The sequence below is a fragment of the Phyllosticta capitalensis genome, assembly GCF_038381095.1.
Source record: "Phyllosticta capitalensis strain CBS 128856 chromosome Unknown BKA78scaffold_6, whole genome shotgun sequence".
NCBI lineage: Eukaryota > Fungi > Ascomycota > Dothideomycetes > Botryosphaeriales > Phyllostictaceae > Phyllosticta > Phyllosticta capitalensis.
This window is the reverse complement of record NW_027117444.1, coordinates 1,547,017-1,574,870: the sequence shown is the minus strand read 5'-3', so window position 1 is coordinate 1,574,870 and position 27,854 is coordinate 1,547,017. Positions and strand designations below refer to the sequence as shown.

The window sequence follows — 27,854 nt, the reverse complement described above, 5'->3', positions numbered from 1 at the left end:
CCTCAGCCAATGGCGCTGCCAGCAGTAGCAGCGCCTCTTCTATTTCTAAACTCCACCACAACAAAGGTCCTCGAGCAATTAGACGGAGGAATTGATGTCTGGTGATTGAAGCTCGACATTTGTGAACCTGTAACGGGCTGGAGCTGCCTGGCACCTTCCGAAGACAAGTCTTCCATTCACATCTGGAAATGTTCATAGCGACAAAAACCGACCGCGTACAACACCAAAATATCACGAGCTACCTACATCTCCCCCGAGTTTTGACCAAGTTGAAGCCATGCCCTGTTATTTTTGCGCTGGCCGCCGTTGAGCCAAGCCGAGGCCGTGACTCGCGGCCACGACTTCCCTTGAGCTTTTCCGCCGTCGATGAAAATCGTCAGACTCACGGACGCCAAGGACGCATCCAACGACTTGTCCCCATCACATCACAACCACAAATGAGAAACCCCGTAGCCTGTGTGTCATGTCGAAACGCAAAACAAAAGTGTATACATCGCGACAAGCCTCCTTGCGATCGCTGCCAGGCTGCGGGCAAGGCTGATACGTGCCGCTTTCCTCCACCTGGCACGTCTTCCATTCACAGGCAGTCTAAACGTCGCCGTCTTTCATCTCATCAGTCCTCCGCCAATCATGCCAATGGTGCTGCCGGTCAGCGTGCCTCGCCGGCGGAGAGCAGCGTCCTGATAGCATTCCCAAATGGGCTCGACACGTCGCTGGCCGACGTGGACCCATTTAACCTTTTGACTGATGAGGTCAAAAAGAGCTATTTGCGATGCTCGTACAAGTGGTGTTTTCACCACACGCCCACGTGGTTGAATCGCGTTACTGAGAAATCCCTCGACCCCTGGATTTCGTGGTCCATTTTGGCCCTTGCCGTTAGGTAGGCCCATCAGGTCACTACTGGAGCCATTGCTCCGTCTGCATCATCCTCACGCTGCGCAGGTTCAGCCGTCATGGCCCGGGGCCCTACGCAACCCCGACCGAAGCCAGCAACGCTTTCGCTGCCCATGCAAGGCAGATTCTCCAGCTCGAACTGGAGACTCCAAGTGTCTCACGCATCCAAGCTCTTCTCATGCTGACCGGCCATGATTGGGGCGCTGGCAATGGCAGAAGAGCATGGTTTTATCTGGGTATGGCTATCCGCATGGTGCAGATACTCAACCTGTGCGAAGAGCACACGGGCCAAGAAGTCACTGTTCCAACGGCCGAGGAATTCATCGAAGCCGAAGAGCGCAGGCGAACAGCCTGGACTTGCTTCCTCATGGACAGCCTTTTGAGTGGAGGCAAAGGCCGGAAACGATCTCTTTCGGCCGCCGACATGCACATTCAGCTACCATGCGAGAATGACATGTACATCTTCGGGGAGGCCGTCCAATGCGAGCGAATCGACAGGTCCTCGCATTCCTACTCTTCCGTGATTCCGATGGGATCCACAGGCATGATTGGCTACAGCCTGCGCGTGGCCGATGTCTGGGGCGAGGTTGCCCACTGGGCCTGCTCCAAGACTGTCGACGACGAGTTGCCGTGGGACGTTTCCTCGAGATTCAACCAGCTCTCAACTTCGCTCCAGACGTGGGTCAATTCGCTTCCGAAAAGGCTTCAGTACAGCATCCGGTCACTGGAGGCACATAATGCTCTGGAGCAGGGACAGGCTTTTGTCTACATGCACTGCATTCATTTCATGAGCCTCATGTTTCTTCATCGGGCCTACCTCCCCGTTCTCGGACCATCCGCCGATTCTCAGGCGGCGAATGACACCAACCGCGATGCCTGGCTACTATGGCGGAAAGAGTCGCGAAAGCAGCTCTTCCAAGTTGCGACCAGCGTGTGCGACATGGTCAACATCATGGAGAACTTCGGCTCCTTCTTCCTCCGAGGTTTGGTACCGTGGGTTGGATTTACCATTTACACGGCTGTCGGCGTTGTGGTATATCGAGCCAACTTTCACTTCGACCAAGATGACGACATGGGCAACGTCGACGATGACAAGGAACGAATCGTCCGTGGATGTAGTTTCCTCAAAGACATGAAAGAGCAATGGCCCATGGCTCAGCAATGGGTAAGTAGGATTCGCTAAGGGAGGATTTTGTTCTGACCAGACGCAGTTCGAAACAATCAAAAGAATGCAAGCCTGCTACCGCAGAGTACGCAACGAGGGCGGCGGCAGCATCCCTGAGACGGAGCAACGAACGATCCGCAACGCCATCATCGACTATGGCGCTCTCCAGCCGTCACCGGTACAGGCAGAGGACGAGGTCAACACTCCAGCAGCTTCAAATGTAACTATCCTCCCAATCTGCCCTATCTCCTGGCAAGTAGCTAAAACTCCATCAGCGTCCACCTCTCCCGACCGACCCCAGCAACGCGACGACTACGGCAAACACCAGCGCCGCGGCAACAGTAGCAACAACAGCCGATCCAGCCCAGAACCAGCCTCAATTGGCGGGAACTATCTCCCGTACCACCTTCTCGCCGCTGCCTCAACTCCCTGACGACGATGCTTTCTTCGAGGGCGACTGGTCTACGTTCGACGACGTTGCGCTACAAAATGCTGACCTTGATGCCCTGTTCCTCAACGCGACGCAGGAGTTTTGGGGTGCCTTCCCTGGCGAGGTTGGCTACTTTGATCCCTCACCCCCTTCTGGGCCCGACTTCAGCGGCATGTGAGATTGCGATAGAAAGCTTGGCGATGAGGTGGATGTGATCAACGAATCTGTACATGTTCAAGCCACAATGTGTCTTTGGCGCCCATGTAGGAGGCTGCAAATCGTGCCTGGCCGTAGATTTCAGAAAATGGCATTGCCCAAGGCACGTCTCAAACCAAGTCAACGATTCCATAAATCTGGCGGTGTTGAATGTTGATTTCCCGCAGTAACGGATACCCATGCCTCAGCTAGGTAAAATCTGCTAAGCAGGGTGAAGTGGTACCTCATAGACGTTCAACGTTGAACATAGGAGTTGCCCTTTTGGGCCGTCCATATGGCACGGCCTAAACGGGTAATCGTCGCTATTCCTCCAACTTCGAACGTCGCACGTAAATCTTCAGATTTTGCGTACCTAGCTTTGGCTTGTTGCAGAGCGAAGGACGGCCCTCTGTCAGCGCAACCTGGAGCCCTAGTTTCCTCCAAATTTGCACGTCAACCCTCGTAGACGCCATGTTGGAGAGCTTTTGGACCACCTCAGCCTGGCGATGTCGAATACCGACAACCGTGTACCAGCGATGCGAAATCTGCTAAGCAAGGTGAGCTGGCACCTCATAGACGTTCGACGTTGTAAATCGGAGTTGCCCTTTCGAGCTATCTGGCACGGCCCAAAGGGGTAAGTGTGACTTTGCTCCCCAACTTTGAACGTCTATGAGGTGCCATCTCACTTTGCTTAGCAGATTTGGCTTGTTGCAGAGCGAAGAGTGGCCCTCTCAAACCTGGAGCCCTGGTTGTCCCCAAATTTGCGCGTCAACCCTCATAGACGTTCAATCTTGCCAGTCATGCCGAATCTTAAGCAAGGTGAGGTGGCGCCTTATAGACGTTCGACGTTGGAAATTGTAGTTTCCTTTTCGAGCCATCTAGCACGGCCCAAAGGGACCTTGCTCCCGTCCCCAACTTCGAACGTCGGACGGAAACTGCACACATTGTGCGTACCTGGCTTTGGCTTGTTGCAGACAGGAGCGAAAAACGTCGGGTCCCAGACTCTGGCTGGCACCGGAACCTCGGGCCCAGGTTTCTCCCAAATCTACGTGTCGATCCCCCTTATAGACGTTCAATGTTGGAGAGCAATCCCCTTTTCGGCCACACATCGAGGCCACAGGTTGTACTTCAGCATCTTCGACAGGTCCCTTGCACACCTTCCACCTCTTTCCAGCAACCAAAATCTTACCTATTCAGCCAGGTTTTCTCAATAGCTCCTACATTCAAAGTTGCGTAGATTTGCCAATCAGATATCAAAGAAAACAAAACTCGGGCACCCTTTCAATAGACTTGCTACGTTTGAAGTTGAATAGACCGGCCAACTAGACGCCAGTGCAAGAATTGCCTGGCTGAGCGCTGTTTCTCAATAGCTGCTACGTCCGAAGTTGCGAGACGCCGTTCTCTCCCTCCCTCAGACATGCCCGGAGTGAGGTGTACTGCCTAATTGGGACTGTGATGGTATACTAAAACGGACCAATCAGAAGAAGGAAGTACTTGTAACTTTGAACGTAGCAAGACACTTCACCCACAAATCAACACAGTGGAGGGCGAGCACTGAGATCCAACATACCCGGAGTGAAGTGCACTGCCTAATTAGGACTGTGGCGGTAGAGACCGAAATGGACCAATCAAGAGTTGTGCTTGTAACTTCAAACGTAGCAAGATGGGTATCTCACCTACAGAAGCGACTTTGAAGAAGGAAGCTCGAATCAAGGCCTGAGGTCTAGCGTAGGTGACCGCCCGACTCGAAGTGAAATGGCTTGTGCGTTTTCTCAATAGGCTTGCTACGCTCGAAGTTCCGTAGACTGCCAATCAGATACTGGAGCAAAAAGATTTCCTTCTTGGGCACCCTCTCAATAGACTTGCTACGTTTGAACTTGCACGGATGTATGTCAGGTCAGACTGGCTATGTATGCACTAAGGGAGGACCAAAGAAGCAACTAAAGCACTTGGGCGTCTCCGATACTCAGATTTGAAGTCTTGCCCGCGGCGGTCTTGGGCCGGGGAGACTTCAAACGAAAAGTAGCTGCAGCCGCCGCCGCCGTACAACCTGCGGCCCAGGTTTCACCCTCAGAATCACAGGATGCACCTTAGTAGATATTCAATGTTGGAGAAGATGCCTGTACTGCCTCCTCAACCAGCAAGGTTCATCGATTTTGCAGTTCAACTTCGAACAACCTTCTGCTTCATCCGCTTCGTTTGCTCTCCAGAGGTTTCAGAATACACAGAGAAGTCTCCTACGCTTTCAATCAAGTCGGCAAGGGCCGTCGTGCTCTAATTTCAAACGTCTTTGAGATTATAGCAAAGAGTCTGAAGGTTGGTGGTGGTAGTGGTGGACCTTCGAAGACGGACGAAATCCTCGATTTTTGGCTGCTCGTCACGAACTGCTGAGCAGTTCCATCAGACGTTTGAAGTTGGGAGGTTGGAATTTCCCTTTTCGGTCGTCGCCAAAAAGGGTAACTTGAAGTCTGGCCATCATCATCGAACGTGTACCGATCTGCTGAGCGGATCAGACTTCGCGGCCGTGAACGTACCTTTCGCAGAGTAGAGATCATTTCTTGAAGGTCTTAATCTTATGTTGACTACAGGCTCCATCACTGATCATAGTCTTTCCTGAATTCATCATCGCAGTGCTGGTCATAAACTCTCACAGATCTCAGATTAAAGTTTGACACGCTGTAATTACAACAGAACACCTTCTTCGAGAATTGACCCGTGACCTCGTACGCCGTAGAATGAGAGCCTACTTACCAAACAGTCCTCTCTGACACGGTCAAAATCGTCCGCGCGCAAACGTACGTACAAGAAAGTATGCCAGTGGCCCAGAATTCGTCCACCGATTCTCGTCTCTGTTGAGCTTTTCTTTTCTTGCAGGCGCCAAAGATGTCCCATCGCTAAGCTCATTTCCACCACAGGACAGAGTACGTGCCGGCTTTTGTCTCGCCCTCGCGACGCACGCCCTCGACTCTCGCCTCGATGCCCATGCCGAATGGATTAGCCAGCAACTCGCCCAACTTCTTTGCAATGGAGACGACTTGATCGTCGAGCGGCGGTGGTCTGTCGGAAGTATAGGCGCTGGCAAGGGTGGGGCTTGCCTTGCTGTTGTGCAAGATCAGGTTGCTGTTTCCCGAGGACGACGACATGGTGCTCGCGGGCGTGGACACGGTGCTGCGGGAGCTTGAGCTAGGCGGCGACGCGCTCACAGCATGGTGGTCCTTGTGTTGCGTGTAGGGATGGTGTTGCTGGTTGAAGTAGCAATTGGTAACGCTGGAGGTGTTATTGCTTAATGATCTGGCGGTAGTAGAAGTGTAGTACTTTATCAAAGCCTCGTACAGCGGTTGGATCAGCGCCAGGTGCTTTGCCGCGACGGGCTCTGCCTGCGCGCACGAGTCGAGCGTGTCGATGCAGAGTTTGGCAGAAGCGAGATCGGTGGTCAAGTGTGTGGAGTTGAGGTCGCCGTCAAGGATTTGCTGGGCTGAGTTGAAAAGGATGACGGTGCAGCTATGGAAACTCCAGTAAATCAGGACCCAGCAACGTCGCGTCATAAAGCTGGTAAAGTCGATCAATGCCATGATGCGTGTCATTTGCTGCGCGGCCATGGAGCAGCGTGCACGGTAGTCTTGGACCTGCGAGTAGGCGACGTCGAGATTCCACTGCGACTGGATTCGCGCATTGGAAGCGTTCAGCAAGACTTGGCGGTATAGGGAGATGACGGCTCCGAGGTAGAACATGTGGAGCATCAAGATGGCTCTTCTTTGGAAGAAGTTGACGCTCGAATATTTGTTCTGGTCTATGAGGGTTGAGAGATGCATTGTCGGAGGTAGTTCGTTGTACCACGCGTCAAGCTTCTCCGTCAGCTTTGCGATATGCTCGGCCTTGACGTCCGTGGCAGCCTGGTGGACCGTGAGTTCAGCAATGTCCCTCGAGACGAGCCCAATCTTGCTCCCTTGCGCGTGGATGGCATCATTCATCGATATGCATTCGCAAGGAGGTATCCAAGCGTTCTGAAATGGTTAGCACTTTGTCCCGTTTGGGCTCATGGTTTTCTTACTTGGAGATCTTCCTTGCTGACGTCCGACTTGTAACCCAGAGTGGTGGACAGCCAACTTGAACTCATCAGCGCGAATGTCGTCCAGTGAACAGAGCAGACTAACCAATCCATGAATATCAATGTGTTCATGACTTTGCGCGCAGTCTCCTGGTCGGGTTGTTTGGGGAGATCTTGCTTGAGTGTTGGGAATTTCCAACGAGAAATCTTGAGACCGGCAGCTGATGAACAACATTAGCACTTTACTACTAAGGAAGACCTAATATAGCTTCGAAGCGAAAGAATCGATCAAATTTCGCGAGTCTTATCAAATTGGCACTTACTTATGATATGTCGGATGGCCATGTGCTTTTCAAGCAGAGAGTAAACGGAGAAGATGAGAAGAATTTGCATGATGGTATAATCGTCAAACGTGTGCACTGCAGACTCAAAGATCAGAATGGCAGAGGCATAAAAGCCTTGCCTCATTGACTCGGGCATGCAGTCAAAGTCATAATGCGCGCCAATGGCAGCTATCACCAGCGAAAAGATGATGCTCCTTGGATTGACCGGTCCTGTGGGCCCAAACATTTGGTCAAGCATGGTGTCCATTTGGTCGCTGGCCACAAGGTAAATGATGCATCCAGTGCCCACGATACAGCATTGCGCACCCTTTCGAACTATGTCTTCTGGTGGGAGTGATGCTTTGTCGAAGACAGGGACTCCTGCTGCAATGTGCTCAATCCTTTTTGCTTTGAGCTCTTCCATGGCCAATTCCAACGCGGCACGGCAGTCTTCAGCAATGGAATGCGTCGAGTCGTGTCTGACCTTCTTTGGAGGATTTGCACTTGCAAAGCCATCAGATGAGGGACTTCTTGATCCTGAGGCAGTGTCGTTGAATGGTGCTGAACGCGAAGCTTTCGTCTCCACCTGCGCATGCGTCCCTTCGCGTCGAAAATGCCTAAGGTAGCTTTGATAACGCCGGTAATTTTCCGTCTTCTTGTACTCATCCATCTGAGCCTCATACTCTTGATAGGCTTGTGCCGCTTGACGTTCCCAAACATGTTTCAGCTCTGGAGAGAGCGTTTGCCATCTTCTACCGACCTCGCGAGCAGAATTTTCAAATGAAAGACTTTTGATTTGAGGATCCGACCCGCGCAGGGCATTGGCAAAGTTTACATAGGCCGTCTTGGGTTTTTTGGGAGCATGATCATCAGGGCGTGGTTTGCGTCGGTATCTTCGCTTCTGCCTTCCATTGGATACCTCTGGCTGAGGAGGTGGACGGTCTTCATGTGCCTTTTCTCCGAGCTGGGAAGAAGCATTTTTCTCGGAGGTCGCAGGCTGGTCGAAATGATGACCGCGACATGTTGCAATCTCGCGTTGAAGAAGGCGGCGGTGTCCCAACTTGAAGCCAAGCTGCGTCAGGTCGTCTTCGGTTATATCACACAAGACATCCCAGGAGTCAAAGCCGTTGTCGAGCAGAATTGGTAAGTACTGACTAAGCCCGAGACGGTGAAGAGCATGACCCAGGTCAGCGGACATGGTAAGTTAAGGATGGAAAATTGAGCAGGAAGTGCGATTGCTGAGTATCTTGAACGAAGCACCGTCAGAAAGGCCAATAGGTGCGCGACGACATTTCTGAAAATCCACAGGTCCGGGGTTCTGTAGTCCGGTATTATGACGTGAGGTAAGGAGGGTCGGGTGGAGGTCAGGGGAGTCGGCTCGCCTCGTGTCGGATGCGCGATAAGGAATCCGCGTTGGATGGGGCTCGGCTGGCTCACTGGAAAAAGAGGGAAAGTTGGCGAGCGAGCGTTTGTAAAAAGAGAGTGGGCCTGCGGTATGAAAGAGAAAGAGTGGTAGCTGGCCTCCGATGTTTAGGTCCGGTCACGTGTTCGCAAAGATGAGCGGATCGGGCGGGGCGCTGGAGACGGATGTCGAGGCCGTCACCGCCGCCGGCATCTGCTTCAAACTGCTTGTGTGCTCTGCCCTCCAACAACTTCCCGCAGCGAGCCTGTTGTTTGGTCCATTGCTCTCGCCAAGTTGAATGAAGCATGCAACTCCCTTGGACGCCCCACGCTTCTCGCACGTGTGCTCGCCACTCTGATCCTTGCCTGCAATGCGCCAAGGAAGCTTGACATGGACCCCGTCTCCTTGCATTCCTACTCCAATATTGTCATCGTTTTCGGAGCGGACAACGGCCCGTTGGCGTCCTTCATCCTTCCTCTTTCGGCCATGACAGCACCTTCTCTGGCCAACGCAGGTCGAACACTGGCGCAGCAATGCCTCCTTCCATGCAATGGTCGCGCCTCGCATCTCTTCCGCCTACCACATCCATGTTTCAGACGTATGCGTCTGCGAACATCTCCAACCTGAGACCTGCATATTCTTTCTTTGTCTTCTTGCCAACCCTACGTCAGCTTGGATCGCAAAATCTCCATCCTATGATATGGCTGACTTGCCCTTGAATTCTCATCGCAAACCTTCCTGCCAGCTGTATTCCTTTTGCCATGAGACGAATATCGCACTCCGGAGCGGCTCTCGATGGTCACGAGGGCCTTCAGGTTTTGACCGAATTCCTCGACCAAGACACACGGCCTTCGTTCATCCTCGATGCGCACAACCATGCGCAGCAATCCAGCGTCATCTACCGGAATCGTGCACTCAAAGACTTTATCATCCGTTTGTCAGGTGTCGACCATCTCGCCGACTTTGAGACCTGGGCTGTGAAGTTCGAAGCCTCAAAAGAGACGGCGAATCGAACTGGGGCTGCTTCAAACTTGAGCTTTCGCGGTTTCCGTTGGACAAGCTCCGTGGTGAAGCAAAAGTGGAGAGTGGTGTACGCCATTCAAGGAGACGAGGATCGAGACAACGGGCGCGAGTTTGGGGCTGAGAAGTCCCAAGGCAGGCCAGCCACAACTCGAGAAAACTCCGACTACGCGTTTCCATCTCCAACGATTTCAGTGGATGAGCTGCGTATGAAGGCCGGTCTAAGCGACTGGACTCAATCAACGGCCGATGAAATGGTCCTCACTCCTTTTCTAGTGGATCGCTGCCTTGATTGGACCCGCAACCCCCCTCAAAATCTGTCAGGCTACCGCCGATTCATTCTTGATCACGACTGGGCGTCAACACCACTGGGACCTATCGAAACTTGGGACAACCAGCTTAGACAGAGCGTCGTCATGATCATGGCCAGTCCGGATCCTCGATTGATCTTGTGGGGCAACGACTTGTGCTTAGTGTACAACGAAGCATGCCTAGCCCTGATTGGACAAAAGCATCCCTCTGCGCTAGGCCATGGACCAATGCATGTCTTTGCTGAAATCTGGCAGCCTCTGAAGAGCATTGTCAAACGAGCCATGCAGCAGGGAATAGCGACTAGAGTGCAGGATCTGGAATTGATGATTGATCGTGACGGACGATTTGGGCCTGAGGAGACATATTGTGAGTTGTTCTAGTATGCACATACATCGAAGAGTTCTTGGTCTTGACGAGAACATTAAAGCTTTCAACAGACCAAGCCGAACCTGGCTTCCGAAAAGATCTTGGCTAATGCTCGTAGGGTCTTTTACAATGCTGCCCATAATTGGTCCTGATGGAACTGCAGTCGGAGCGTTGGACGAGTTTGTCGAATCGACTGCTTCAGTCATTGGAGTGAGGCGCATGAATACACTCATCACCCTGGGCGAGAAAGCTACCTCAGCAAGCTCTCTTGATGACCTCTGGAGGATGGTTTTGGAGGGTCTGGAACCAAACACCCAGGATTTTCCATTCGCACTTCTGTACTCGGTCAAAGAAGGCGGCGAAGATGAGCAGGATGATCTTCGAGAACACTCTGATGCTGCCCAAGCATCCTGCCCAAAGCAGTGCATTCTTGAGGGGACCATTGGTATCCCGAAAAATCATCCAGCTGCCGTCAAAAGCTTTTCTCTCACAGAAGGGAACCATGGTTACGCACTTCCCTTCAGACGAGCATGGACTTCAGCAAAACCTAGTTTTCTACAAGCTGGAAACGACTCTCTCCCAATAAATCTGTCACAAATCAGAACCGAAGGGAGGGGATTCAATGACGCGACAACGACGGCGATTGCACTTCCCATTCCTCCTCTGAGCGGCACCAGCATCAGAGGATTCCTTTTACTTGGATTGAATCCAAGGCGTCCTTATGACGAAGAGTAAGTTTGCTTCATACTTGTCCATAAATTTTCAAGCCGTCCATATCCTCCAATGCTGACCTGTTCATCAGCTACCAGATTTTCGTCCGACTTCTCAACGATCGCCTTGTCAAAGCCGTGGCTTCCATAATAGTGCCCGAAGAGCAACGCAGGAATCGAGCGCTAATGGAAGCAAATAATTCCCGCCATAACAAATTCTCCCGGGAGCTTGAACGTCGCAGGCAAGAGGCTGAGAGTGGAGAGGCAACTTTTACCGCTCTCGCAGAGTCAGCGCCTATTGGATGCGCTGTTTTCCAGGTTGATGGCCGTGAGTGGCAGCTCGACGCATGCAGGCTTTGAGGCTGATTACTCGTCAATAGAACCGCGCTGGATGAATCAAGCCTATCTTGATTTGGTCGGATTACGTCGCGAGGACTTCGTAAATGGCATCTGGTCCAACAACGTTCTTCAAGACGATCGATATTTCGTCGAGGATCAGTGGCGGAAGCTGGCCACCGGGCAAACCGTCGAACCATTCGAGTATCGGGTCAAGAGACCGTTCAAAACGTCTCAAGAAGATGATGCGCAAGCGATTGAGTACTCGTGGATACTGGCCAACGCATTTCCTGAAATCGGCGAAGATGGAAAGCCTCGAAAGATCCTTGGGTGGCTTACGGACATTAGCCATCAGAAATGGAGCCAACACTTGCAAGCCCAACGTCTAGAGGATGTCTTGGAGACAAAACGCCAGAGCGAAAACTTCATTGACATGGTACTTTCCCAGATGACTTCTGCCTGACCTGGCTGACCTCTCAACAGACTTCACATGAGATGCGCAATCCGGTGAGACCTGTTTCTTTATGCGCCGGATGGTGGTTGTGCGGATGCCCTCGGTCTTGTCTACGTCTTATTTTCTCGCTCACTCCTGAATTTCCATTTCCCCAGCATCTTAGACTTTAGCTTTGAACCGAGCCAACATGGTAGAGCGGTTTTGAGGTTCGACCTGGTACTGACTGATGCGGTAGCTTTCAGCCATTCTGCAATCTGCTGATGGAATACTCGGAGCGCTTGGTTATCAACGCATCGGTAAGTCTTCTCTCGCCAACCTTTGACCAACAAGGACTGATTCTTCACCAAAAAGGCAATGGACTTGACTCTTCGCCGCCTCCGCGAACTGCAATGATACTGGACACAGAAGCTCAGGCGAGCATCATTGATAGCGCACAGACGATTATTCTCTGTGCACAACATCAAAAGAGAATAGTTGACGATATTGTAAGCCTTTCCATCTTATCCCACTGAAACTTCCCGCTGACAAGTACTAGCTGGTCAGTAACGGGTCACGCCTCTCCTTTTTATTGCCCGCAACGAGTATTGGCCGAAGAGTTGCCATTGCAGCAATTCTCTACAAGTCTCAAAGAGATTCTTCTTTCCCTCCCTCAAGAGCATCCAAAGAGCATCAACAAAATTGGCGAATGCTTACTGACTCTTGACAGACGCTCTCAAAACTCGACTCAAATCTCCTCGTAATCTCTCCGGACAAGATCCAGCCCGTGACCCTGGTTGAGCGTGCTATCAAAATGTACGAAGCAGAGCTGAATAGCGCTCGAATACGCCTAAGCCTACAGGTTAATCAATCCTACGAAGACCTGGGCATTGAAACCGCTCTCCTCGACCCCTCACGAGTCTTACAGGTCCTTATAAATCTGATCACAAATGCCATCAAATTCACACGAGACCGCGAAAAACGAGTCATTACCATCTTTCTCTCCGCCTCTCGCAAAACCCCTTCGTTAGGACACGACAACCTAGTGTACATTCCCAGGCGTGCAAATCGACCAGAGCATAGTTTCACGGAAGAATGGGGTCCAGGCGAAGACTTTTACCTCCAGTTGGCGGTCGAAGACACCGGCAAAGGACTTAAAGATGACGAAATGAAATTGCTCTTCCACCGTTTCTCTCAAGCGAGCCCGAAGACGTACGGAGAGTATGGTGGTAGCGGCCTTGGCCTTTTCATCTCAAGAGAACTCACGGGTACGCCGTTTACCACGCCGCATTGCTCGATCTGACGTCTTGCAGAACTTCAAGGTGGCCAAATTGGCGTAGCCTCCAAAGCTGGCCGAGGCAGCACCTTTGCCTTTTACATCAAAGCCAGGCACTTTGTATCTCCGCCCTCCCCGATCCCTTTGAGTCCCCCTCTCCGTACCTCACCGATGCACACAGCGCCACTTCGTCGCGTTTCAATGTCCAAACTTGGCCCGCTTCAGCTTCCGACACTCGCCAAGCGCACAGTCGACCCAATGCCTCTGACGGAACCCTCAGATCCGTCTTGGACAATCCATAATCCCGGTGGTCCCATGTCCTTTCAGAACATTTCGCCCATCAGACCTCCCATGGCCAACTCGTCATCACGATTCCCAGGTCTGAAGGTGCTAATTGTCGAAGACAATGCCATCAACCAAAAAGTCATGGCTCAGCAGCTACGGCGCGCCGGGTGCGAAGTACGCGTGGCCAGTCACGGAGGCGAGGCGCTTGCGATGCTGCGAAAGAGTACGTTTGCAGCCACGCCCACGACTCCGCCCATCTTCACACCGACATCGACGGCGGCCCTCGTTGATACGTCTTCGTCCCCATCGCCTTCAGCATCACCTTCGCCTTCCGCCTCTTCTTCTCCCTCGTTTCCCATTGCAATCGCAGTCCACGACTTTGCCGTCCCATCCGACGTCCCTCCGCAGCAGACCAATACCGTGGCAGCACCGACACCCGCAAACAACGCGACACAATCTCAGCTCTTTGAAATATCGGTAGTGCTCCTCGACCTCGAGATGCCTATAATGGACGGGTTGACGTGTGTGCGGCACATTCGACAACTGGAGCGCGAAGCAAAACTGACCAGACACGTCCCCGTCATTGCCATTACCGCGAACGCGCGTGGTGAGCAGATATCGTGCGCCATGCAGGCTGGCATGGACCACGTCGTAACCAAGCCGTTTCGCATACTGGAACTTTTGCCGTTGATGGATAGGTTGGTAAAGAGGCTCGGAGGATTGAGTGCTCCTGTAACGGAGTATAATTGACAGACTTGGGGCATGGATCTGTATTGTCTTGGTGCTCTCCTCCTACCTTTCTCCCTCGTCTACCTCCACCATCGCCTCTTCCTCTTCAAATCCTTGTATGCCGTACATGCATCTTTTCGGTTGTTGTCCTTGCACATAGAAATACAGTGCATTGCATGAAGTACTATTCAAACTGCCCAAACGATTGTGCAAGCCTTGAGGTTTTTCCAATCTCATCCCTATGCTCGTGCCTTTACTGAGAGAGCGTGGAGATGCGATTCCAGCAACAACAAGAACAAGTCACTGGAAGAGACTCGACGGCAACAGTAAGCGCAAAGGTCTACGTCCATGCAGAATTCCATCTTGCAACCCCCGGGGAGCTTGCAAGCAAATAAGCATCTCCTGACACGAGGACGAGGAAGTGATACTAAGAATCCTGGATCATGTCGAGTGACAGTACAGGGAGGAGCAGCATCATTCAAGCTCTTGCAAGCTTCGACCTGATCGTTTCGTCACTTTGTTCCCTCTTTTGTCTGTCCTCAGGCCTTTTTTTCTTGTTTTTCTTCTGTTTCTTTTTCCATTTCTCGTCCAATGACGTGCACTAACAACGCTTCCTCATCCGCTCGCTTCTTCCACCCGACCACATAGACGCTCCCGTCGCCTGTCGAACGCCTCGGCAACCTCCCGCCTTGCCTTGCCTTGCCCATTGCGCAGGCCTCTCTACAGTCGCTCACTCGCCCATCCCATCATCTTGGGTTCCTCGCCTCATACTGTGGGGCAGAATTGACAAAATCTGCCGTTGAGTCGGAAAGCCTCGTCTTGTTCCCCCACCATTCGCCAACCCCACCCAACTCAGTCCGCCCTCAACATCATATGACGCAGCCAGCATCAGCCTTATCAAACCCTAAACGCGCCCCAGCAAACAGAACTCGCCCCATCCCTGCCGCGCACGTGGGTGGCCTCGGTGGAAGGGTCCCGTCCGTCCTGCCGCCAACTACCCTTTCATCTCCTCTGGTTGGTCAATTCGTCACGTCACGAACGCAGCTGCAGGCAGGTCACGACGTTGGTGGTTACGCACGCAACACTGGACGCTGGATGCTGGAGCTGCTTGCTGCTGCGCCGCCGCTAGGTTTGTCGCTACATACGGATAGGTTGACGCACGCACGCACGCGACCACCTACAACGCAGCCGCATCCGTACTTATCGCAACCGCCAACTACTCGCATCCACCAGCCGGTTAGACAGGCGAATGTGGGCGATGCAGTGCATCGGACGACCGGACACACTCCCGACCGACCGCCTGCCTCCCAAGTGACTGGAACTTGGAACGACCGGGGACGGAACATTTGGACGTTTCGAGAACCCACCCTCCAGTGGTGGATCTGCGATGCGATGCCATGCGATGCGTGTGACGGAGTAGCGGTCGGTATGTATGTATGCAGGGAAGTACTGTAAGTGGGTTTCAGGGTGCTGCTGCTGCTCTCGCGCTCGGTAGGCGGCTAGGCAAGCGGGCGGGGCGAGGTGATTGGTTGCTGTGCGGACGATAGTTGATAGTTCTTGGACTGCACGATAGTTGATGATGGTGGTCGGCAGCTGGGTGTTTGGGCGCTCCGTTCTGCTGATAGTTGATAGTTCTTGGACGATAGCTATCCCAACTGATAGTTGATCACCGCCAACTCAGCGCTTGGATTGATAGTGCAACGGGGTTGTGTGCGCGGCAAGATACATAGATAGGACGACGAACGTCCGTCCTTCCATCGTCGATTTGACGAGTCGACTCGAGGCGATCAGATAACGTTCGCTGCGATAGTTGTGCCACAGCGCAGTGCAGCCGCAAGTCTTGGATGGTGGTACAATTTAGCTATCAATGTACAACTACACACGTACCTATTGTTACAGATGCCCGATACAATGCCGCGCAACGAATCGAAGTAAAACGATAAGCTCGCAAGACAAAAATAGAAAGAAATGGAACGAAGAAGCAGTCTGAATGATCTCATTTTGGTAAATTTTGTGCTCGAGTGGACGATGGGAAATGGGGAGCTGAAGGAAATCTTGAGACCCATACCATGCACCACCCACCGCGCTTGCTGGATACCAGTCTTTGATGGTTTCGAAAGAAGCAAGTTGTGGAAAAAGCAAAAAGGTCAAAAAAGCACGCACGCACGCCACGCTTTCCGCTATGTTGTAAATAATGCCCGATTGAGGAGAAAGGGGGAATCATTTGTGTTGCCCACACCTAGCAGGATATGCGCGTGCCGTCCAGCCGTCATGAAACTCCGTCAGCAAAGCCAGCAAAAAGAGCAGCAGTAGTAAAGGAGGTGAAACGGAAGGAGAAGAAGAGAGACGCAGAAAAGCAAGCACCGTAACTCCTCGCTTTGTCGTTGGCTACCAGCAAGCAAGCAAGGAAGAGAAGAAGATTTGAAGCTGAATCCAGCCGCAACATCGATTTTGATCGGTCTCAAAGATTCGTCCAGGCATTGTGGACGAAAGAAGGAAAATAGTCTCGCTTGCTTTTTGAACGTGGCAGGCCGCTGCAAAGGTATCTTCGATCCATGTGAAAAAGAGCTAACAAAAGGAAATTCGTCCGCAAGCGTTCAAGGAGTGATCGAGATCGCGTGGCCGAAAGTGAGCGCTCACTCGCCCTTCGCGCCAGCAATGCCGTGAGGGTGCGCAGTGATGCGGACCTTGCCAGACATGTCAACGGGAGGGTAGCGAGCGCGCAGCTCGAGGTCATCGAGCGGGATGGTGGAGCGAATGTACTTCTGGCTCGCGTTGTCAATGGGCTGGTAGTCCCACGACTCGAAACGGCCCTTCTGGAGCGCGTTCCAGCACAGGCGGCGCTGACGCTGCGAAGTGAGCACATCGTCGTGAATCTTTTGCAAGTCCCAACGCTTCTTGACTTCTTCGGCAAAGGCGGCCGCCACCTTGGCGACAGCAGGGTCAGATGACTCAGCCACGTTGCGCAGCTCGTCGGGGTCCGATTCGAGATCGAAGAGCTGTGGCGGGTCGGCGAGGCAGGCCACGTACTTCCAGCGGCCGCGTCGGATCATCATGACAGGTGACACGGTGCCTTCGCCCATGTACTCGCCCAAGACCTCGTCCTTGACGCGGTGTCCGTAAAGCGCGGGGTACAGACTCTCGCCGTCAATCGCGAGTCTGGTGTCCATGCGGCCGCCGGCCAGATCCACCAGCGTCGGAAGCAAGTCCATGGTCGACACAGATTCGGCAACGTGGCGGGGAGAAAACCGAGCTGGGTAATTGATGATAAGGGGCACCCGCGCGCTGTGCTCGTGCCAAGACATCTTGTACCAGAGATTGCGCTCGCCCAGCTGGTCTCCGTGATCGCCGCTGAAAACCACGATCGTGTTGCGGTCCAGCTTGCAGTCCTTGAGCACCTTGAGCAGCTTTCCGACCTGATCATCGACATAGCTGCAAGCGCCGTAGTAGGCGCGCCGGGCACGCTTGATGGCCTCGTCCGGGACGGGGTTGTTCCACAAATCGACGCACTCCATCAGGCGCTTCGAGTGGGGGTCCTGCTGACTCTGGTCGAGACGGACCTTGGGGAGCGGAATGTCGACGTCCTCGTATCGGTCCCAGTAGTCCTCGGTGATGGCATAGGGATCGTGAGGGTGGGTCAGAGACACGGTAAGGCAGAATGGGCGCTGGGTCTCTCCCTTTCTGACGTGGTCGTACAGATATTGGGTGCTCCTGTACATGACCTCCTCGTCAAAGTCGAGCTGGTTGGAACGAACGCATGGACCAGCCTGCAGGACGGACGACATGTTGTGGTACCACTCCTGGCGCTCCTCGGGCTTGTCCCAGTTGACAGACCAGCCAAAGTCGCCCGGGTAAATGTCTGAAGTGAGGCGGTTCTCGAAGCCATGGAGCTGGTCGGGGCCAATGAAGTGCATTTTGCCGGCCAAGGTCGTTTCGTAGCCCTCTTTGCGAAGATAGTGCGCATAGGTCGGCACATCGGCGTTCAGGTGAGAGGCGTTGTCGTAGGCCCTGATCTTGTGAGGAAGCTGGCCAGTGACCATGACGAAGCGCGAGGGAGCGCAGAGCGGGGCATTGCAGTATGCGCTGTCGAAGACGACGCCCGTTTCGGCCAGCTTGTCCAGGTTGGGAGTCTTGATGGGCGAATTGGGGTCGTGCATCTTGAGCAAAGGCGCAGACATCTGGTCGGCCATGATGTAGAGAATGTTTGGGCGCACGGGAAAGTGGTCGACGGGAGGGAGGTAGCCATTTTCCATCTGGCCGTTGGGCGGCGTGTCGGGAAGAGTGGCGTGCGGAGGCATTGCGCTTGACGCTGGACGATGGAGATGTAGAGAAGAGAGTCGTCACAAAGCGCGCGCGTGGAAGCTGAAGGAGAGTGGGAGCAGCGCGCAGAAGAAAAGTCGACGGAGGAGGAGAAGGAGACAAGGAGGGAGCGGTCAATATTTGAGGAGTGAAGTCACGCGACAGGGTAGTCGTGGCGTCGGGACGCGCAGATCGAGGCGATGAAAGGAGGTCGCGAGATTGTTGCTGCGGACCGATAGTTGTATTGGTTGGAAGAAGCAGGCAGGCAGGCGAGCAGAGCAGCAGGCACCTGACTGATTCGGTCGTGAGTGAGTGTGTGCTTTATAATCTAGACTGCAAAGGTGAACTTGACGGAAGCGTGCGGGCTGGCCTAGCGCCCAAGATTGCGTGATTGGAAACGCCATGCGGCCATTAGCACGTCAATTCCAGGCGCAATGGCAAAATGTTGCTCAAACTCGTCCGTCGTCGTCAGCAAGTAGAGACAGTAACCACATTGTTGGACCAAGACAGGAGGCAAAAGCAACTCCTCGTCAAATGCCTGTGGCCCAGAGCGACGGCGGTGCAACAGGTAGAGTGCAATCAGAAGCGACAAGTGCCTGTCTTCGCAGGACGTGGTAACACTGGTCGTGACTTGTCGCTTTATAGACGCCAGACGTTGGCGACGATCGTTTGCACCTGCATATCAGCCTGGACTACGCCATCGCCCCCCGTACATGAGTTGATGTCGATTGGTGTTTAGCCCGGGTGGCTGCACCCTTTGGCTATTCATCCCGGCACTTGCAGGCCAAGCTTGCCAAGCTTCCAAGCCGCACCAGACGTCGCGAGAACCTTTGAGAGTGCCATCTCGTCGTTTAGATATGCTCCTCTCGTGCCCGCAAATCAGCGGGGAAGCGGCTCCACTCACTTGGGACTTGCGTTGCGCACGACCAACAGCTCCTTTCGGCCTTCGCTGCGTCTCGCATACCCGCCGCTGACAGCTGTCACATCTTCTCCCTTTTCACCACCACGTTTCGCTTGGCATTACGACCAAAAGCACCATCACGAAGGCCTCGTTTCAAATTCTGCTACATTTGCCTGCCTGCTTTTGTTCTAGAAGCACGTACCGCTTACTATCCCCTGCCTGCTCAATATCTCGTGCTGCTAGCTATTCAACTGCTCCTCGCCCCGTCATTCAGCAAAACCCATGTGTCCCTCATCTCCCTCCATAACTCCGTCGTAAAGAGTACGATCCGTTGAACTATCCCCATTCCGATCGAAAAAGCACGCGACACCTTTTCTCCAGGGCGTCGCGCTGAAACCACGACAATAAAATCCAGCTGAAAAAGCAAAAAAGTCCTAGGAGCTGGTTGATCCGATCAACCAGCCTTTGGAAGTTGGGTATCATGTCATGCGGGAAACGTCGAGCGAAGAAAACGATGGAATCGACAGTAGTCAGAAACTGGCATGCTTAGGGCTGTACGATAGCTGAGGCGTAATGGGATTGCTGTCCTCAGTCTCCTTGGTGCAGATGGAACGGCATGACTCGTCAAAGTCGTCCGACCTGATGAAGCTGTGCGAAAAGTCAGCACTCGAAAAGGTATGGACATGTTGTACACGCTTACCTGCACCACGTGTTGTGGAAGCAATCGTCGCGAACGCAACGATACACCTCATCGAAAACCGTCAAAGAGAACTCGGCCGGAATCATGTTCTCCGCAAAGTCATCCTCTGGGTTTAGCATGCCCTGCAGCCTCCTGCGATCCTCGGGCTGAATCTCGTGTTGGCGGCAACTTTCCTCCTTCTGATGGTCCCACGGAGTTACCATCTGGTCGTCCGTGAAAAAGTTGTTTCCATCATCGTCAGCCTCGTACTGCAACGTCTCGAAAGCCTTGGCGATCTTCTTAAAATGGCGATCTGGAAGATTGATGGTAGCACGCGACGTCGTCGGATTGACAAACGTGAAGAAGATGAGGGCTGCATCTTCGAATCTCTCACGTGCCTGTCGGCCAGTCAACGTGCGTGGCTGTCCGTCGGCACTGGACCATTGGTTCTTCCACTTGCGAACGTAAAGCAAGAAATGGACGTCAGCAGCAGTGAAGTTGCGATTGGCTGCATAGTCAAGCAGGGGTCGAGGGTTGTGCTCCAAAGCTTCGTCCATGGCGGCGGCAGAGCACAATTCCTTGTCGCTGAAGCGTGAAGGGCCTGGGGAGTGAGCCCGGCTACTCTTAATGCTGAAGCTCATTGGAGATTTCTTGAAGCTGCTGTATGAACTACCAAGAACGTTGAAAGTTCCAGGTCGCTCGTGGAACGAATCGATGATCGGAATGCACAAGGCGCTGATTTGGACCGCCACGAGGAAAGGGATGAACCTAGGGCGTTGTCAGTTTCAACCAGCACAAGGAGGAATGCGGGGACATACCAGCCAGCCTTGGGAAACCAGCGATTGATGTTCTCGATGGTAGGATTGTCAGAATAAAGGAACAAGAGCCATAGAGGCGTTCCAGGCAGACTTCGCAGAGTAAGTATGCGCCGCCGTCACGTTGTCATCGAGACTTACCCGAAAAACAGGATGACTCTGGTTTGCCACGCCCACAAGTGCGCATCGTTCACATTGCGAATGCGGTAAAGGAGGTAGGGTCCGTAAAACCAGCACCAGAAGAATTGCCAAAGAGTGGTGGGAACCCTTTACAGTGTTAGTGTCAACGTGATCGACGCGTAACACTGCGCTTACCATTCTCCGTGGCCTCGGAAACACTTAGTCGGTCCTGACCACTTGCCAAACGCGCCATAATTCTCGTGGAAGTTGCGCGAGCCAAAGAAGACGATTGCAGAGATGATGACCGTTGCGGACAAGCCAGCGACAAAAAGAAAAGTCGACTGCGTCTGAAAATCGAGAGCTTTCCATCGTCGAAGAAAACGGACCGGCTCCCGAAGAAAGAAAGGCTGTTTACGACGCTGCGCATAGCTTGGCTTCTTTAGAAGCGCTATCTGCGTCTCATAGACGTAGACCAGGCGAGCGTTGGACACTTGGTCACGTTAGCATGGAGAAAACGAGAGAAGAAAGCATTGCTGAAGACATACTTTGCCAGAGACCGATTCCAGCTGGGAACAGAGTAGCCATGACCCAGTACTCTGCAGCGCAGTTGTACCACCATCGGATGGCGTAGACGAGGAAGATCAGAGTGAGGTAAACGTGGAGAGAGCACACGGCCGAGACGGTGAGCCAGAAACCGCGCAAGCGAACCGCAAAGGTGTGGCGCTGAAGAGTCAGGATCAAGAGAAAAACGACAATGGCTGTGGTGTAGCAGCCGGCGACGGCGATCCAGATGTACGCTCTCGGGTCGAGCTGTCCAGGGAACGGAAGGGTGGCATCGTCAAAGCCGAGCGACTGGACGGGATGGTGCTCCGGAGAAGCCTTTGAGACAGTGTCAGCCATGATGGGCAGGGCGCAAAGGTCGGCGCATGAGTTGTCGCAGTGATGATCAAGAAGAGCTGGCGATGTCGAGGTGTGATGGAGGATGGGAGTGTTAAGGGTGAGAGAGAAGATTTGGTGGAAGGAAGAAGTGAACGGTTAGCGAGGCGTGCAAAGGCAAGTACCCACCATGATAGAGCGAGGTCCTGAGGCCAAATTACGCCAGAAGGTTGCGAGAGGTAAGAACCGCCAACATGGGAGGAGGCAAATGTACCGGCGGCGAGGCAAGAGGAAGACTGGACATCATAAAGAGCAAGAGCCAAAGACAGAAGTCGCGGGTGCTGGGTCTGCTCTGGGGCACGAGTCACGAATTCTACACACAACACCTACCACGTCGTTCCTGGAGAAAGCCACCTGCAGTCAGGCAGCCCCCACACAAGCTCATTCTCTGAGCCAAGTACAGTGCACATCATGGATGGGGCGGCCCACGGATCTGGTAGCCCAGAGCATGGCGACGGGGTTTGGGCCAGACGGCAAGCTTTGCAGCGCAAGGCACGGCACCAGGGAACACACGTGTTGGAACGGGGGCGAAAGGGGCTGCCGCGCTGTGGTGTTGAAGTCAAGTTGGAGTGGAGGAAGCTCCGGGTGCCATTTGGGTTTGACCATCCCCCGGGCCGTGACCAAATCGGCAACTGGCCGCCTGCCGCCCCGACCTCGACCTCGCGCACATCCTTTTCAGCTCTTGCCCATCATCCTCTGCTTCTCCAATCCTTCGACGGTCTCGACTCGATGCACCCCCTGCAACCTCATCAGCCCCGGCTCTTCTGCATGGGTATCCCCTTCGCGTGCTCTGCTCCTGGAGCCCGACCTGGACGGATCCCCACTGCGCGGTACCCACGATACTTCCACCGGTCCACCAAGTCTGGCAATTTTCTATTCTTGTATCCAGAATTCTTTCAGCTCAATCGCCATCTGATCGACGCGTTTCAATGGTGCCAGCTTCTCCAGCTTTGCATGTGGTCAATTCCAGCGCCGAGGCTATGGGGAAATCTTCGAGTTCAAGTCTGACTGACTCTTCACGGAATGACCGCCGCACTACCGACCATGCCACTTGCCGCTCAATCACGTCAGTGACGCAACTGGCATCGATACCCACGGGAAACAAATGCCCCTCTCGAACATGATTGGGCGCGCGGGAAGTGGTCAACAGCGGTCGCAGATACCAACATTTCGAAACACGCCCGAAGTCGGTGACAATTATCCAGCCCGAATTGGACCTGACAATTCAGCTACCGCACTGCGTTTCCATGGAGACCACGCGTAGACCGTTGACTGCTTCTACCGCGCACACCTGTCGAATATTCGTGTCCTGTGTCGTCCACCGTATTTTTTGGCCCCAAGCATTGACGTCAAGAAGATCGATTTTCGTTTCTTGGGCAAAGTCTAATCTCGCCTCCAGGACCCACTGACCACTCAGATTTGCTCGATCACGAGGGAACACCCGCCGATCCACAATTGATCCAACCGCGTGGAGAGATCTGAGGCTATCTCTGCCTTTTCTCGAAAAAACCATCAGCCACATCTCCTTTCTTAAACGATGCGCTTATTGGCATCAGATCTCTATTGGACTGACGCAAGATGATCAAGGCGTGTTCTCGGCCAGATCACAACTGCGCGCAGGCAGCTGTACGGATTGCACAAAGCGACTATCAGAATTCTCTCCATCAAGCGACAAGTGGTGGAATTCGTCCCGTCGCACACACTGAGTCGGCTTCTGAAGTGTGGCGTCAAGTCCCGAGACGGAGTGTTCAAGACCCGTTGAACATTGAGACAGGGACTGCCTCGGCTCGGCGGGTGTCCTTCATGTCCCGAGCCAATTGGAAGCAGACTCGCTGCCCTGATCCTCGATGAAACGGTCTCAATATCTTCTCTAAAGATTCGATGCGTGCCTAGCAAGGATGTGCTTTCTTCCAACAATTCGACCGTTGTTTGCGAGGTGACAAGCGGGACATGCTGGCTGATGCGAATGTCGCGACCACCGACCGTGCAATTCAATGGCTTCCCCTCAAGTCTGGAAAGTTCCATCCTCTGAAATTGAGGTCGTTTTGTGAAAACTGGGCTTACTGATGATGTCCTAATAATGCAGTGAGACAATCATCTCAATAGACTCGAAGAGCACCATCAACAAAACAACAACAAGCTTTCGCCGCAGAATCTTTCGAATACAGTACTGTAGCTATACAAACTCAAAAACCAATATACTGCAGATCTATGCCGGCGCAACGACGATCCCCGCTGCAACCTGTGTCAGCATCCTCGGCAGACATGCAGGGCGCTTTCCGGCTCGAGGCACACTCCTATCCTCTACACTGAAGTCCTGAATCAACTTGATGCAGAGCATACAGAATATTGTCGAAAATGGGCAAATTGCGGCGCCATGTTTAGGGTCCGACTGCTGCAACCACTTAGCATAGCCTCGAACGTCGTATGCGCAAACAGGACAGTTTTTGGAAACACGTCAGAATGCGAAGATTCGCAAAGTCACCAGGATATCAGCTATGCGCTCAATACGGAGTCAAGAAATGCGACAGCGCTCGTACTGCACATCAAACGTCGACTCTCGACATCACTCAACTCCACTCATCCCGTCCGGCTCGTGTTATCTCATCTCGCGCTGGACCGAGAGAACCGTTGAAAGCCATTGCCTGCATCAAACACGAAACACAATTTCTCCGCAACAGACGCTCCCGCCGCGGCCGCAGGCAGGATGTATGAATGCTCCACGTGGACGTGCTCTTGTCTGCTCCCTAGAAGAGATGAACGGCAAAATTGCTCGTTTCGATATTAATTTTCGACCAATGAGGAAATGCTGAGGCGCGATCCCGGGTTTGGTTGGCCAGAGACCAGAAGCCGTCGATGGACGTTGGCGGCTCTTGCCGACGCGCTTGCTATGCGGTACTGTGCCGGCACGGTACAGATCTAGTGCGGTTGCATCCCGTGGACGGACGGATGAACAATGGTAGGGAGAGACGCGGCCCAGACAAGGATGCGATGGTGGAAGAAAGGGAGAACAGAACAAAGTAGGGAGAGGTACTCACACGTGGACTCTTGCTCACAGTGACTCAACCTGTGTTGTTGTCGTTGCTGTTGTGCGTACGGGAACGAATGCGGGTACGAAGTTTTGTATCCCAACCCAAACCAGATGAATCTGAATGCCCTCGGCATAGAGATTGGTTGACAAAAGTTATTGTCAAAACCTAGGTTGAAGAGACAGTGCCACAGGGACGGTTGTGAGGAGAAATGTCGTTTGAAGTGCGAGGCTCTGCAGAGCAATCTACAACTTTGAGCTAGATCTTGTTGGCGGTGCAGCGACAGACGGAGGGACCTGTCCAATCATACGTACTTACTCGTATGTTGAACAAACGGTCTTTGGTGGCAACACCTGGAAGTCTCTCCGCAGTGCTATCTTTAATCGTCTATATTTCTTCGCAGAATCTTTCCAGACTCAAAACAGAACATGTCCCAAAGCTCCACAAAGTTGCCCGCAGGTGCATATTATTCCATCTCGGCGTCAGGTCGTTCCATGTCTGCTCATCACCACTTCGCTGACTGCTCACCAGTCCGCCAGTCAGTCAGAACTGAGCTAGTTCTGCCAGCAGAGGGCCTTTTCAACATGTTTCCACGCATACTTACATTGCACTGACCGACTCTTTGATAGAATATTCCTCCTAAAAGCATCAGCACGCACGCAACGGGGCTTGGCAATAACACCATCTGTGCCCCATCTGTGCTCTTCCTCCGCTTGGGCGCCTTTCATTCTCCTGGTCCACTTACCCACCACATCCCTCTCCGCCTCGCCCCTGGTCTTGTCCATTCGTCCTACATCCTGCGAAAGCCGTTCGAGTTGAAATGGATCAGCCGCCTGATTTACCAGCCGCTGCGACATTGTGGGGCGGTCTGCTACCGAATATCAGCGGCATGAGCGAAGTGTTGAAGAGAGCGGCAGAAAAGGAGGTCACAAAGCAAGACCACGCTGAAGCCATGCGAATCAGGGGATATTGGAATTCATCACATGGTCGGGCAGAGGGGAAGCTACTTAAGTACAAAAGAGCGTTCAACCCCTCATGAAGTCGCCGCTGCCCATGAATGGATAACCTGGTGCGGTGTCACGCCACTTCCCAACAAGGCATGCCAGCTCCACCAAAACGGACTCTCTTCAGTCATCATTCGTCCCATGAAATCCAACATGTCATCTGCTGCTCACTTTCCGTCCATCCGTCAGTTTTCTCAATCAGTAGCCAGCATCTCCTCCTCCTCTTCACCCTTTTTCTCTGAGGTCTCAAATGGTGGGGTGAAAAAGGAAAAACACTAGTCAAGTATTCGTTTGAGAATTCCACGCCACTACACACTCAGTTGTCCCGTAACCGCCTCTCAACGCCCCTAACTCGCTGTTTGCGCGGAATGGCTCTGCTCACCGATTTTCTTGGAGCCGTCTGGAGCGCTGGGCAGGCAGTCTTGGGGCGGACCATTCTGCCTTCCGCCATCAGCTGTGACAGCGTATCGTTCCTACCCAAGCTGCTCGTCGCGCTACATACCAGCTCCTTGGGTTGTTTGCTTGCTGAATAGCTGACTCGCTAGTGAGAGTCAGGACTTTGGATTACTCATCGCCAATGCCGTCACCATGGATGTTCGTGCTAGGTACATGTATCCAGTGAGATGGTTCAGCCATCGCGTCTCAGGATTCAGGTACAGAAGTTTTGAGCACCGTCCTCCAAATTCTACGCCAGCCAGGTTCAATCATGACAGCCCCGCCCAGCGGCCGAGTTTTGGTGGCAACAACCTTGTGGCGTCCTTACCAGAAGAGTGCAGCCGCAGTTATTCAGGCACAAGAACTTGATTCTCACACTATCTTGGGAGGAGCGTGCGTGCGTGCGTTCAAGGAGCATTCGTGCGCCTCCCTGGCCCCCCTGGCACATGGAAATCATGGGATACATGTATGCAAGTCGTCTGGGTAGGTTGTCACAAAGAGAAGACAAAAGCCCAAGAGATGGATGGACATCTTCGGACCCACCGAGCGTCAAATTGGGGAAGACTTGACGGAAACGGAAAAATTTCAAGCTTTAACATTCGCCTTCAACAGTCTGCTTAATACACCTACGTTGACTCTCTTCACTCCCTATTGAAAGTGAAACTACGACGACGGCACATGTCGCCCCCCCTCCAGCTTCTGCTGCGAACCAGTTCCGACATCAAGCAACGGGCCAGAAACTCGGGGCTGTCGCAGTTTTCCGCAAGACCAGCCTTTCCGTACCTACAGCGTCGACAGCTCGGCATATCGAAGTTTTTCCTTTGACGATGCGATGAGAACAGCTTGGGTTCGACAGTGTTCGTCGGATTATACATATGTACCCCTAGTGCCATTCATTCCATCACATCACACCACCACGCCAGTATACTACATTTTCCCCCTTCTCGTTATATCATCCTAGGTACCGACGAGCCTTTACAGTGTACCTAGTTACTCGCTGCCTCATGCTCCCCCCTCTGTTTTCAAACATGCCATCATCATCGACTGTTCATCACCATCTCTTGGACCTCTCAAAAAAGACCACCCAGCTGCCATCCCAGCATCGTCTTTCTCCCACAAGTCTCTTCCCACTCCCTTGTCCATCCTAGCGCCCCCACCGCCTACCACCCGCCGCCGCCGTCTCAAATAAACGAACAAAGAGACCCCTCCCTCCCCTCTCTCAGCCCAGCCCAGCCCGGCCTGACCCTTCCCCAGCTTTTCGCCCAGCCTTACAGGCTACCTGTATATTTGTGGACGTGCACGCTTGGCTAGGGCTTCGGGATGACGGGAGCCAAATCTTCATTATTTCAAACACCTGTTTGAGATCTTTGTCAACAAATGTTCTATACAGTATAAAAGCCTATATCTTAGCTAATTAAACCTTATATATCCTATTAACTTAGAAGTATCTTTAGCTGTTATACTAACTTTTAGCTATTGTCTACACTGCTGCTGCTACTACTACTACTGCTACAACTACTACTCCTACTACTCCCCATTTTAGTAGAATACTATAAAAAAAGTGTAAAATTAAGTAGGTTAAAAATAAGCGCACTTAGGAAGGATAGCTTTAGGGTAAGAGAAGAGGGTAGCTATTTTTTATAGTAGTAGGATTAGTTATTATTATTATATAATTTATTACAAAAAGTAATATAGGCACGAAAATACTTACAGAG

The 27,854-nt window shown here is 52.9% G+C and overlaps 5 protein-coding genes across 5 annotated transcripts; 2 read left to right on the top strand and 3 right to left on the bottom strand.

Moving 5' to 3' along the window:
- The first annotated feature begins 391 nt into the window (after positions 1–391).
- BKA78DRAFT_317017 (fungal-specific transcription factor domain-containing protein) lies at positions 392–2,961 on the top strand. The gene is made up of 4 exons (XM_066888675.1): positions 392–880; positions 943–2,059; positions 2,106–2,279; positions 2,335–2,961. Exons 1-4 carry the CDS (start codon positions 438–440, stop codon positions 2,665–2,667), a joined length of 2,067 nt encoding a protein of 688 aa, XP_066743529.1. The 5' UTR covers positions 392–437; the 3' UTR covers positions 2,668–2,961.
- Positions 2,962–5,249: 2,288 nt separating this feature from the next.
- On the bottom strand, positions 5,250–8,370 carry BKA78DRAFT_152507 (uncharacterized protein). Its single transcript, XM_066882967.1, has 4 exons — positions 7,056–8,370; positions 6,839–6,953; positions 6,736–6,790; positions 5,250–6,688 (listed from the first exon to the last, which is right to left on the bottom strand). Exons 1-4 carry the CDS (start codon positions 8,251–8,253, stop codon positions 5,585–5,587), a joined length of 2,472 nt encoding a protein of 823 aa, XP_066743528.1. The 5' UTR covers positions 8,254–8,370; the 3' UTR covers positions 5,250–5,584.
- Positions 8,371–9,218: 848 nt separating this feature from the next.
- On the top strand, positions 9,219–13,942 carry BKA78DRAFT_353731 (uncharacterized protein; the record flags this gene model as incomplete). Its single annotated transcript, XM_066891606.1, has 9 exons — positions 9,219–10,155; positions 10,274–10,886; positions 10,958–11,193; positions 11,246–11,637; positions 11,685–11,708; positions 11,891–11,951; positions 12,007–12,140; positions 12,362–12,899; positions 12,945–13,942. 9 exons carry the CDS (start codon positions 9,219–9,221, stop codon positions 13,940–13,942), a joined length of 3,933 nt encoding a protein of 1,310 aa, XP_066743527.1.
- A 2,615-nt stretch (positions 13,943–16,557) lies between these two features.
- Positions 16,558–18,174, bottom strand: BKA78DRAFT_252982 (choline-sulfatase; the record flags this gene model as incomplete). The annotated part of the gene is made up of 1 exon (XM_066884777.1): positions 16,558–18,174. The coding sequence occupies one exon, from the start codon at positions 18,172–18,174 to the stop codon at positions 16,558–16,560; it is 1,617 nt and encodes a 538-aa protein (XP_066743526.1).
- A 1,477-nt stretch (positions 18,175–19,651) lies between these two features.
- On the bottom strand, positions 19,652–21,635 carry BKA78DRAFT_296533 (uncharacterized protein; the record flags this gene model as incomplete). Its single annotated transcript, XM_066886632.1, has 6 exons — positions 19,652–19,769; positions 19,822–20,568; positions 20,619–20,708; positions 20,757–20,882; positions 20,931–21,225; positions 21,281–21,635. 6 exons carry the CDS (start codon positions 21,633–21,635, stop codon positions 19,652–19,654), a joined length of 1,731 nt encoding a protein of 576 aa, XP_066743525.1.
- Between the last annotated feature and the right edge of the window lie 6,219 nt (positions 21,636–27,854).

Bases quoted from the DNA above. Each gene is read 5' to 3' on its own strand.
- BKA78DRAFT_152507 (XM_066882967.1), bottom strand. From the start codon at position 8,253: ATGTCCGCTGACCTGGGTCATGCTCTTCACCGTCTCGGGCTTAGTCAG. The intron at 6,954-7,055 runs GTAAGTGCCAAT...GTTGTTCATCAG, and splicing joins GGCCATCCGACATATCATAA to CTGCCGGTCTCAAGATTTCT. The intron at 6,791-6,838 runs GTTAGTCTGCTC...GATGAGTTCAAG, and splicing joins ACATTGATATTCATGGATTG to TTGGCTGTCCACCACTCTGG.
- BKA78DRAFT_317017 (XM_066888675.1), top strand. From the start codon at position 438: ATGAGAAACCCCGTAGCCTGTGTGTCATGTCGAAACGCAAAACAAAAG. The intron at 881-942 runs GTAGGCCCATCA...CACGCTGCGCAG, and splicing joins ATTTTGGCCCTTGCCGTTAG to GTTCAGCCGTCATGGCCCGG. The intron at 2,060-2,105 runs GTAAGTAGGATT...GACCAGACGCAG, and splicing joins GGCCCATGGCTCAGCAATGG to TTCGAAACAATCAAAAGAAT.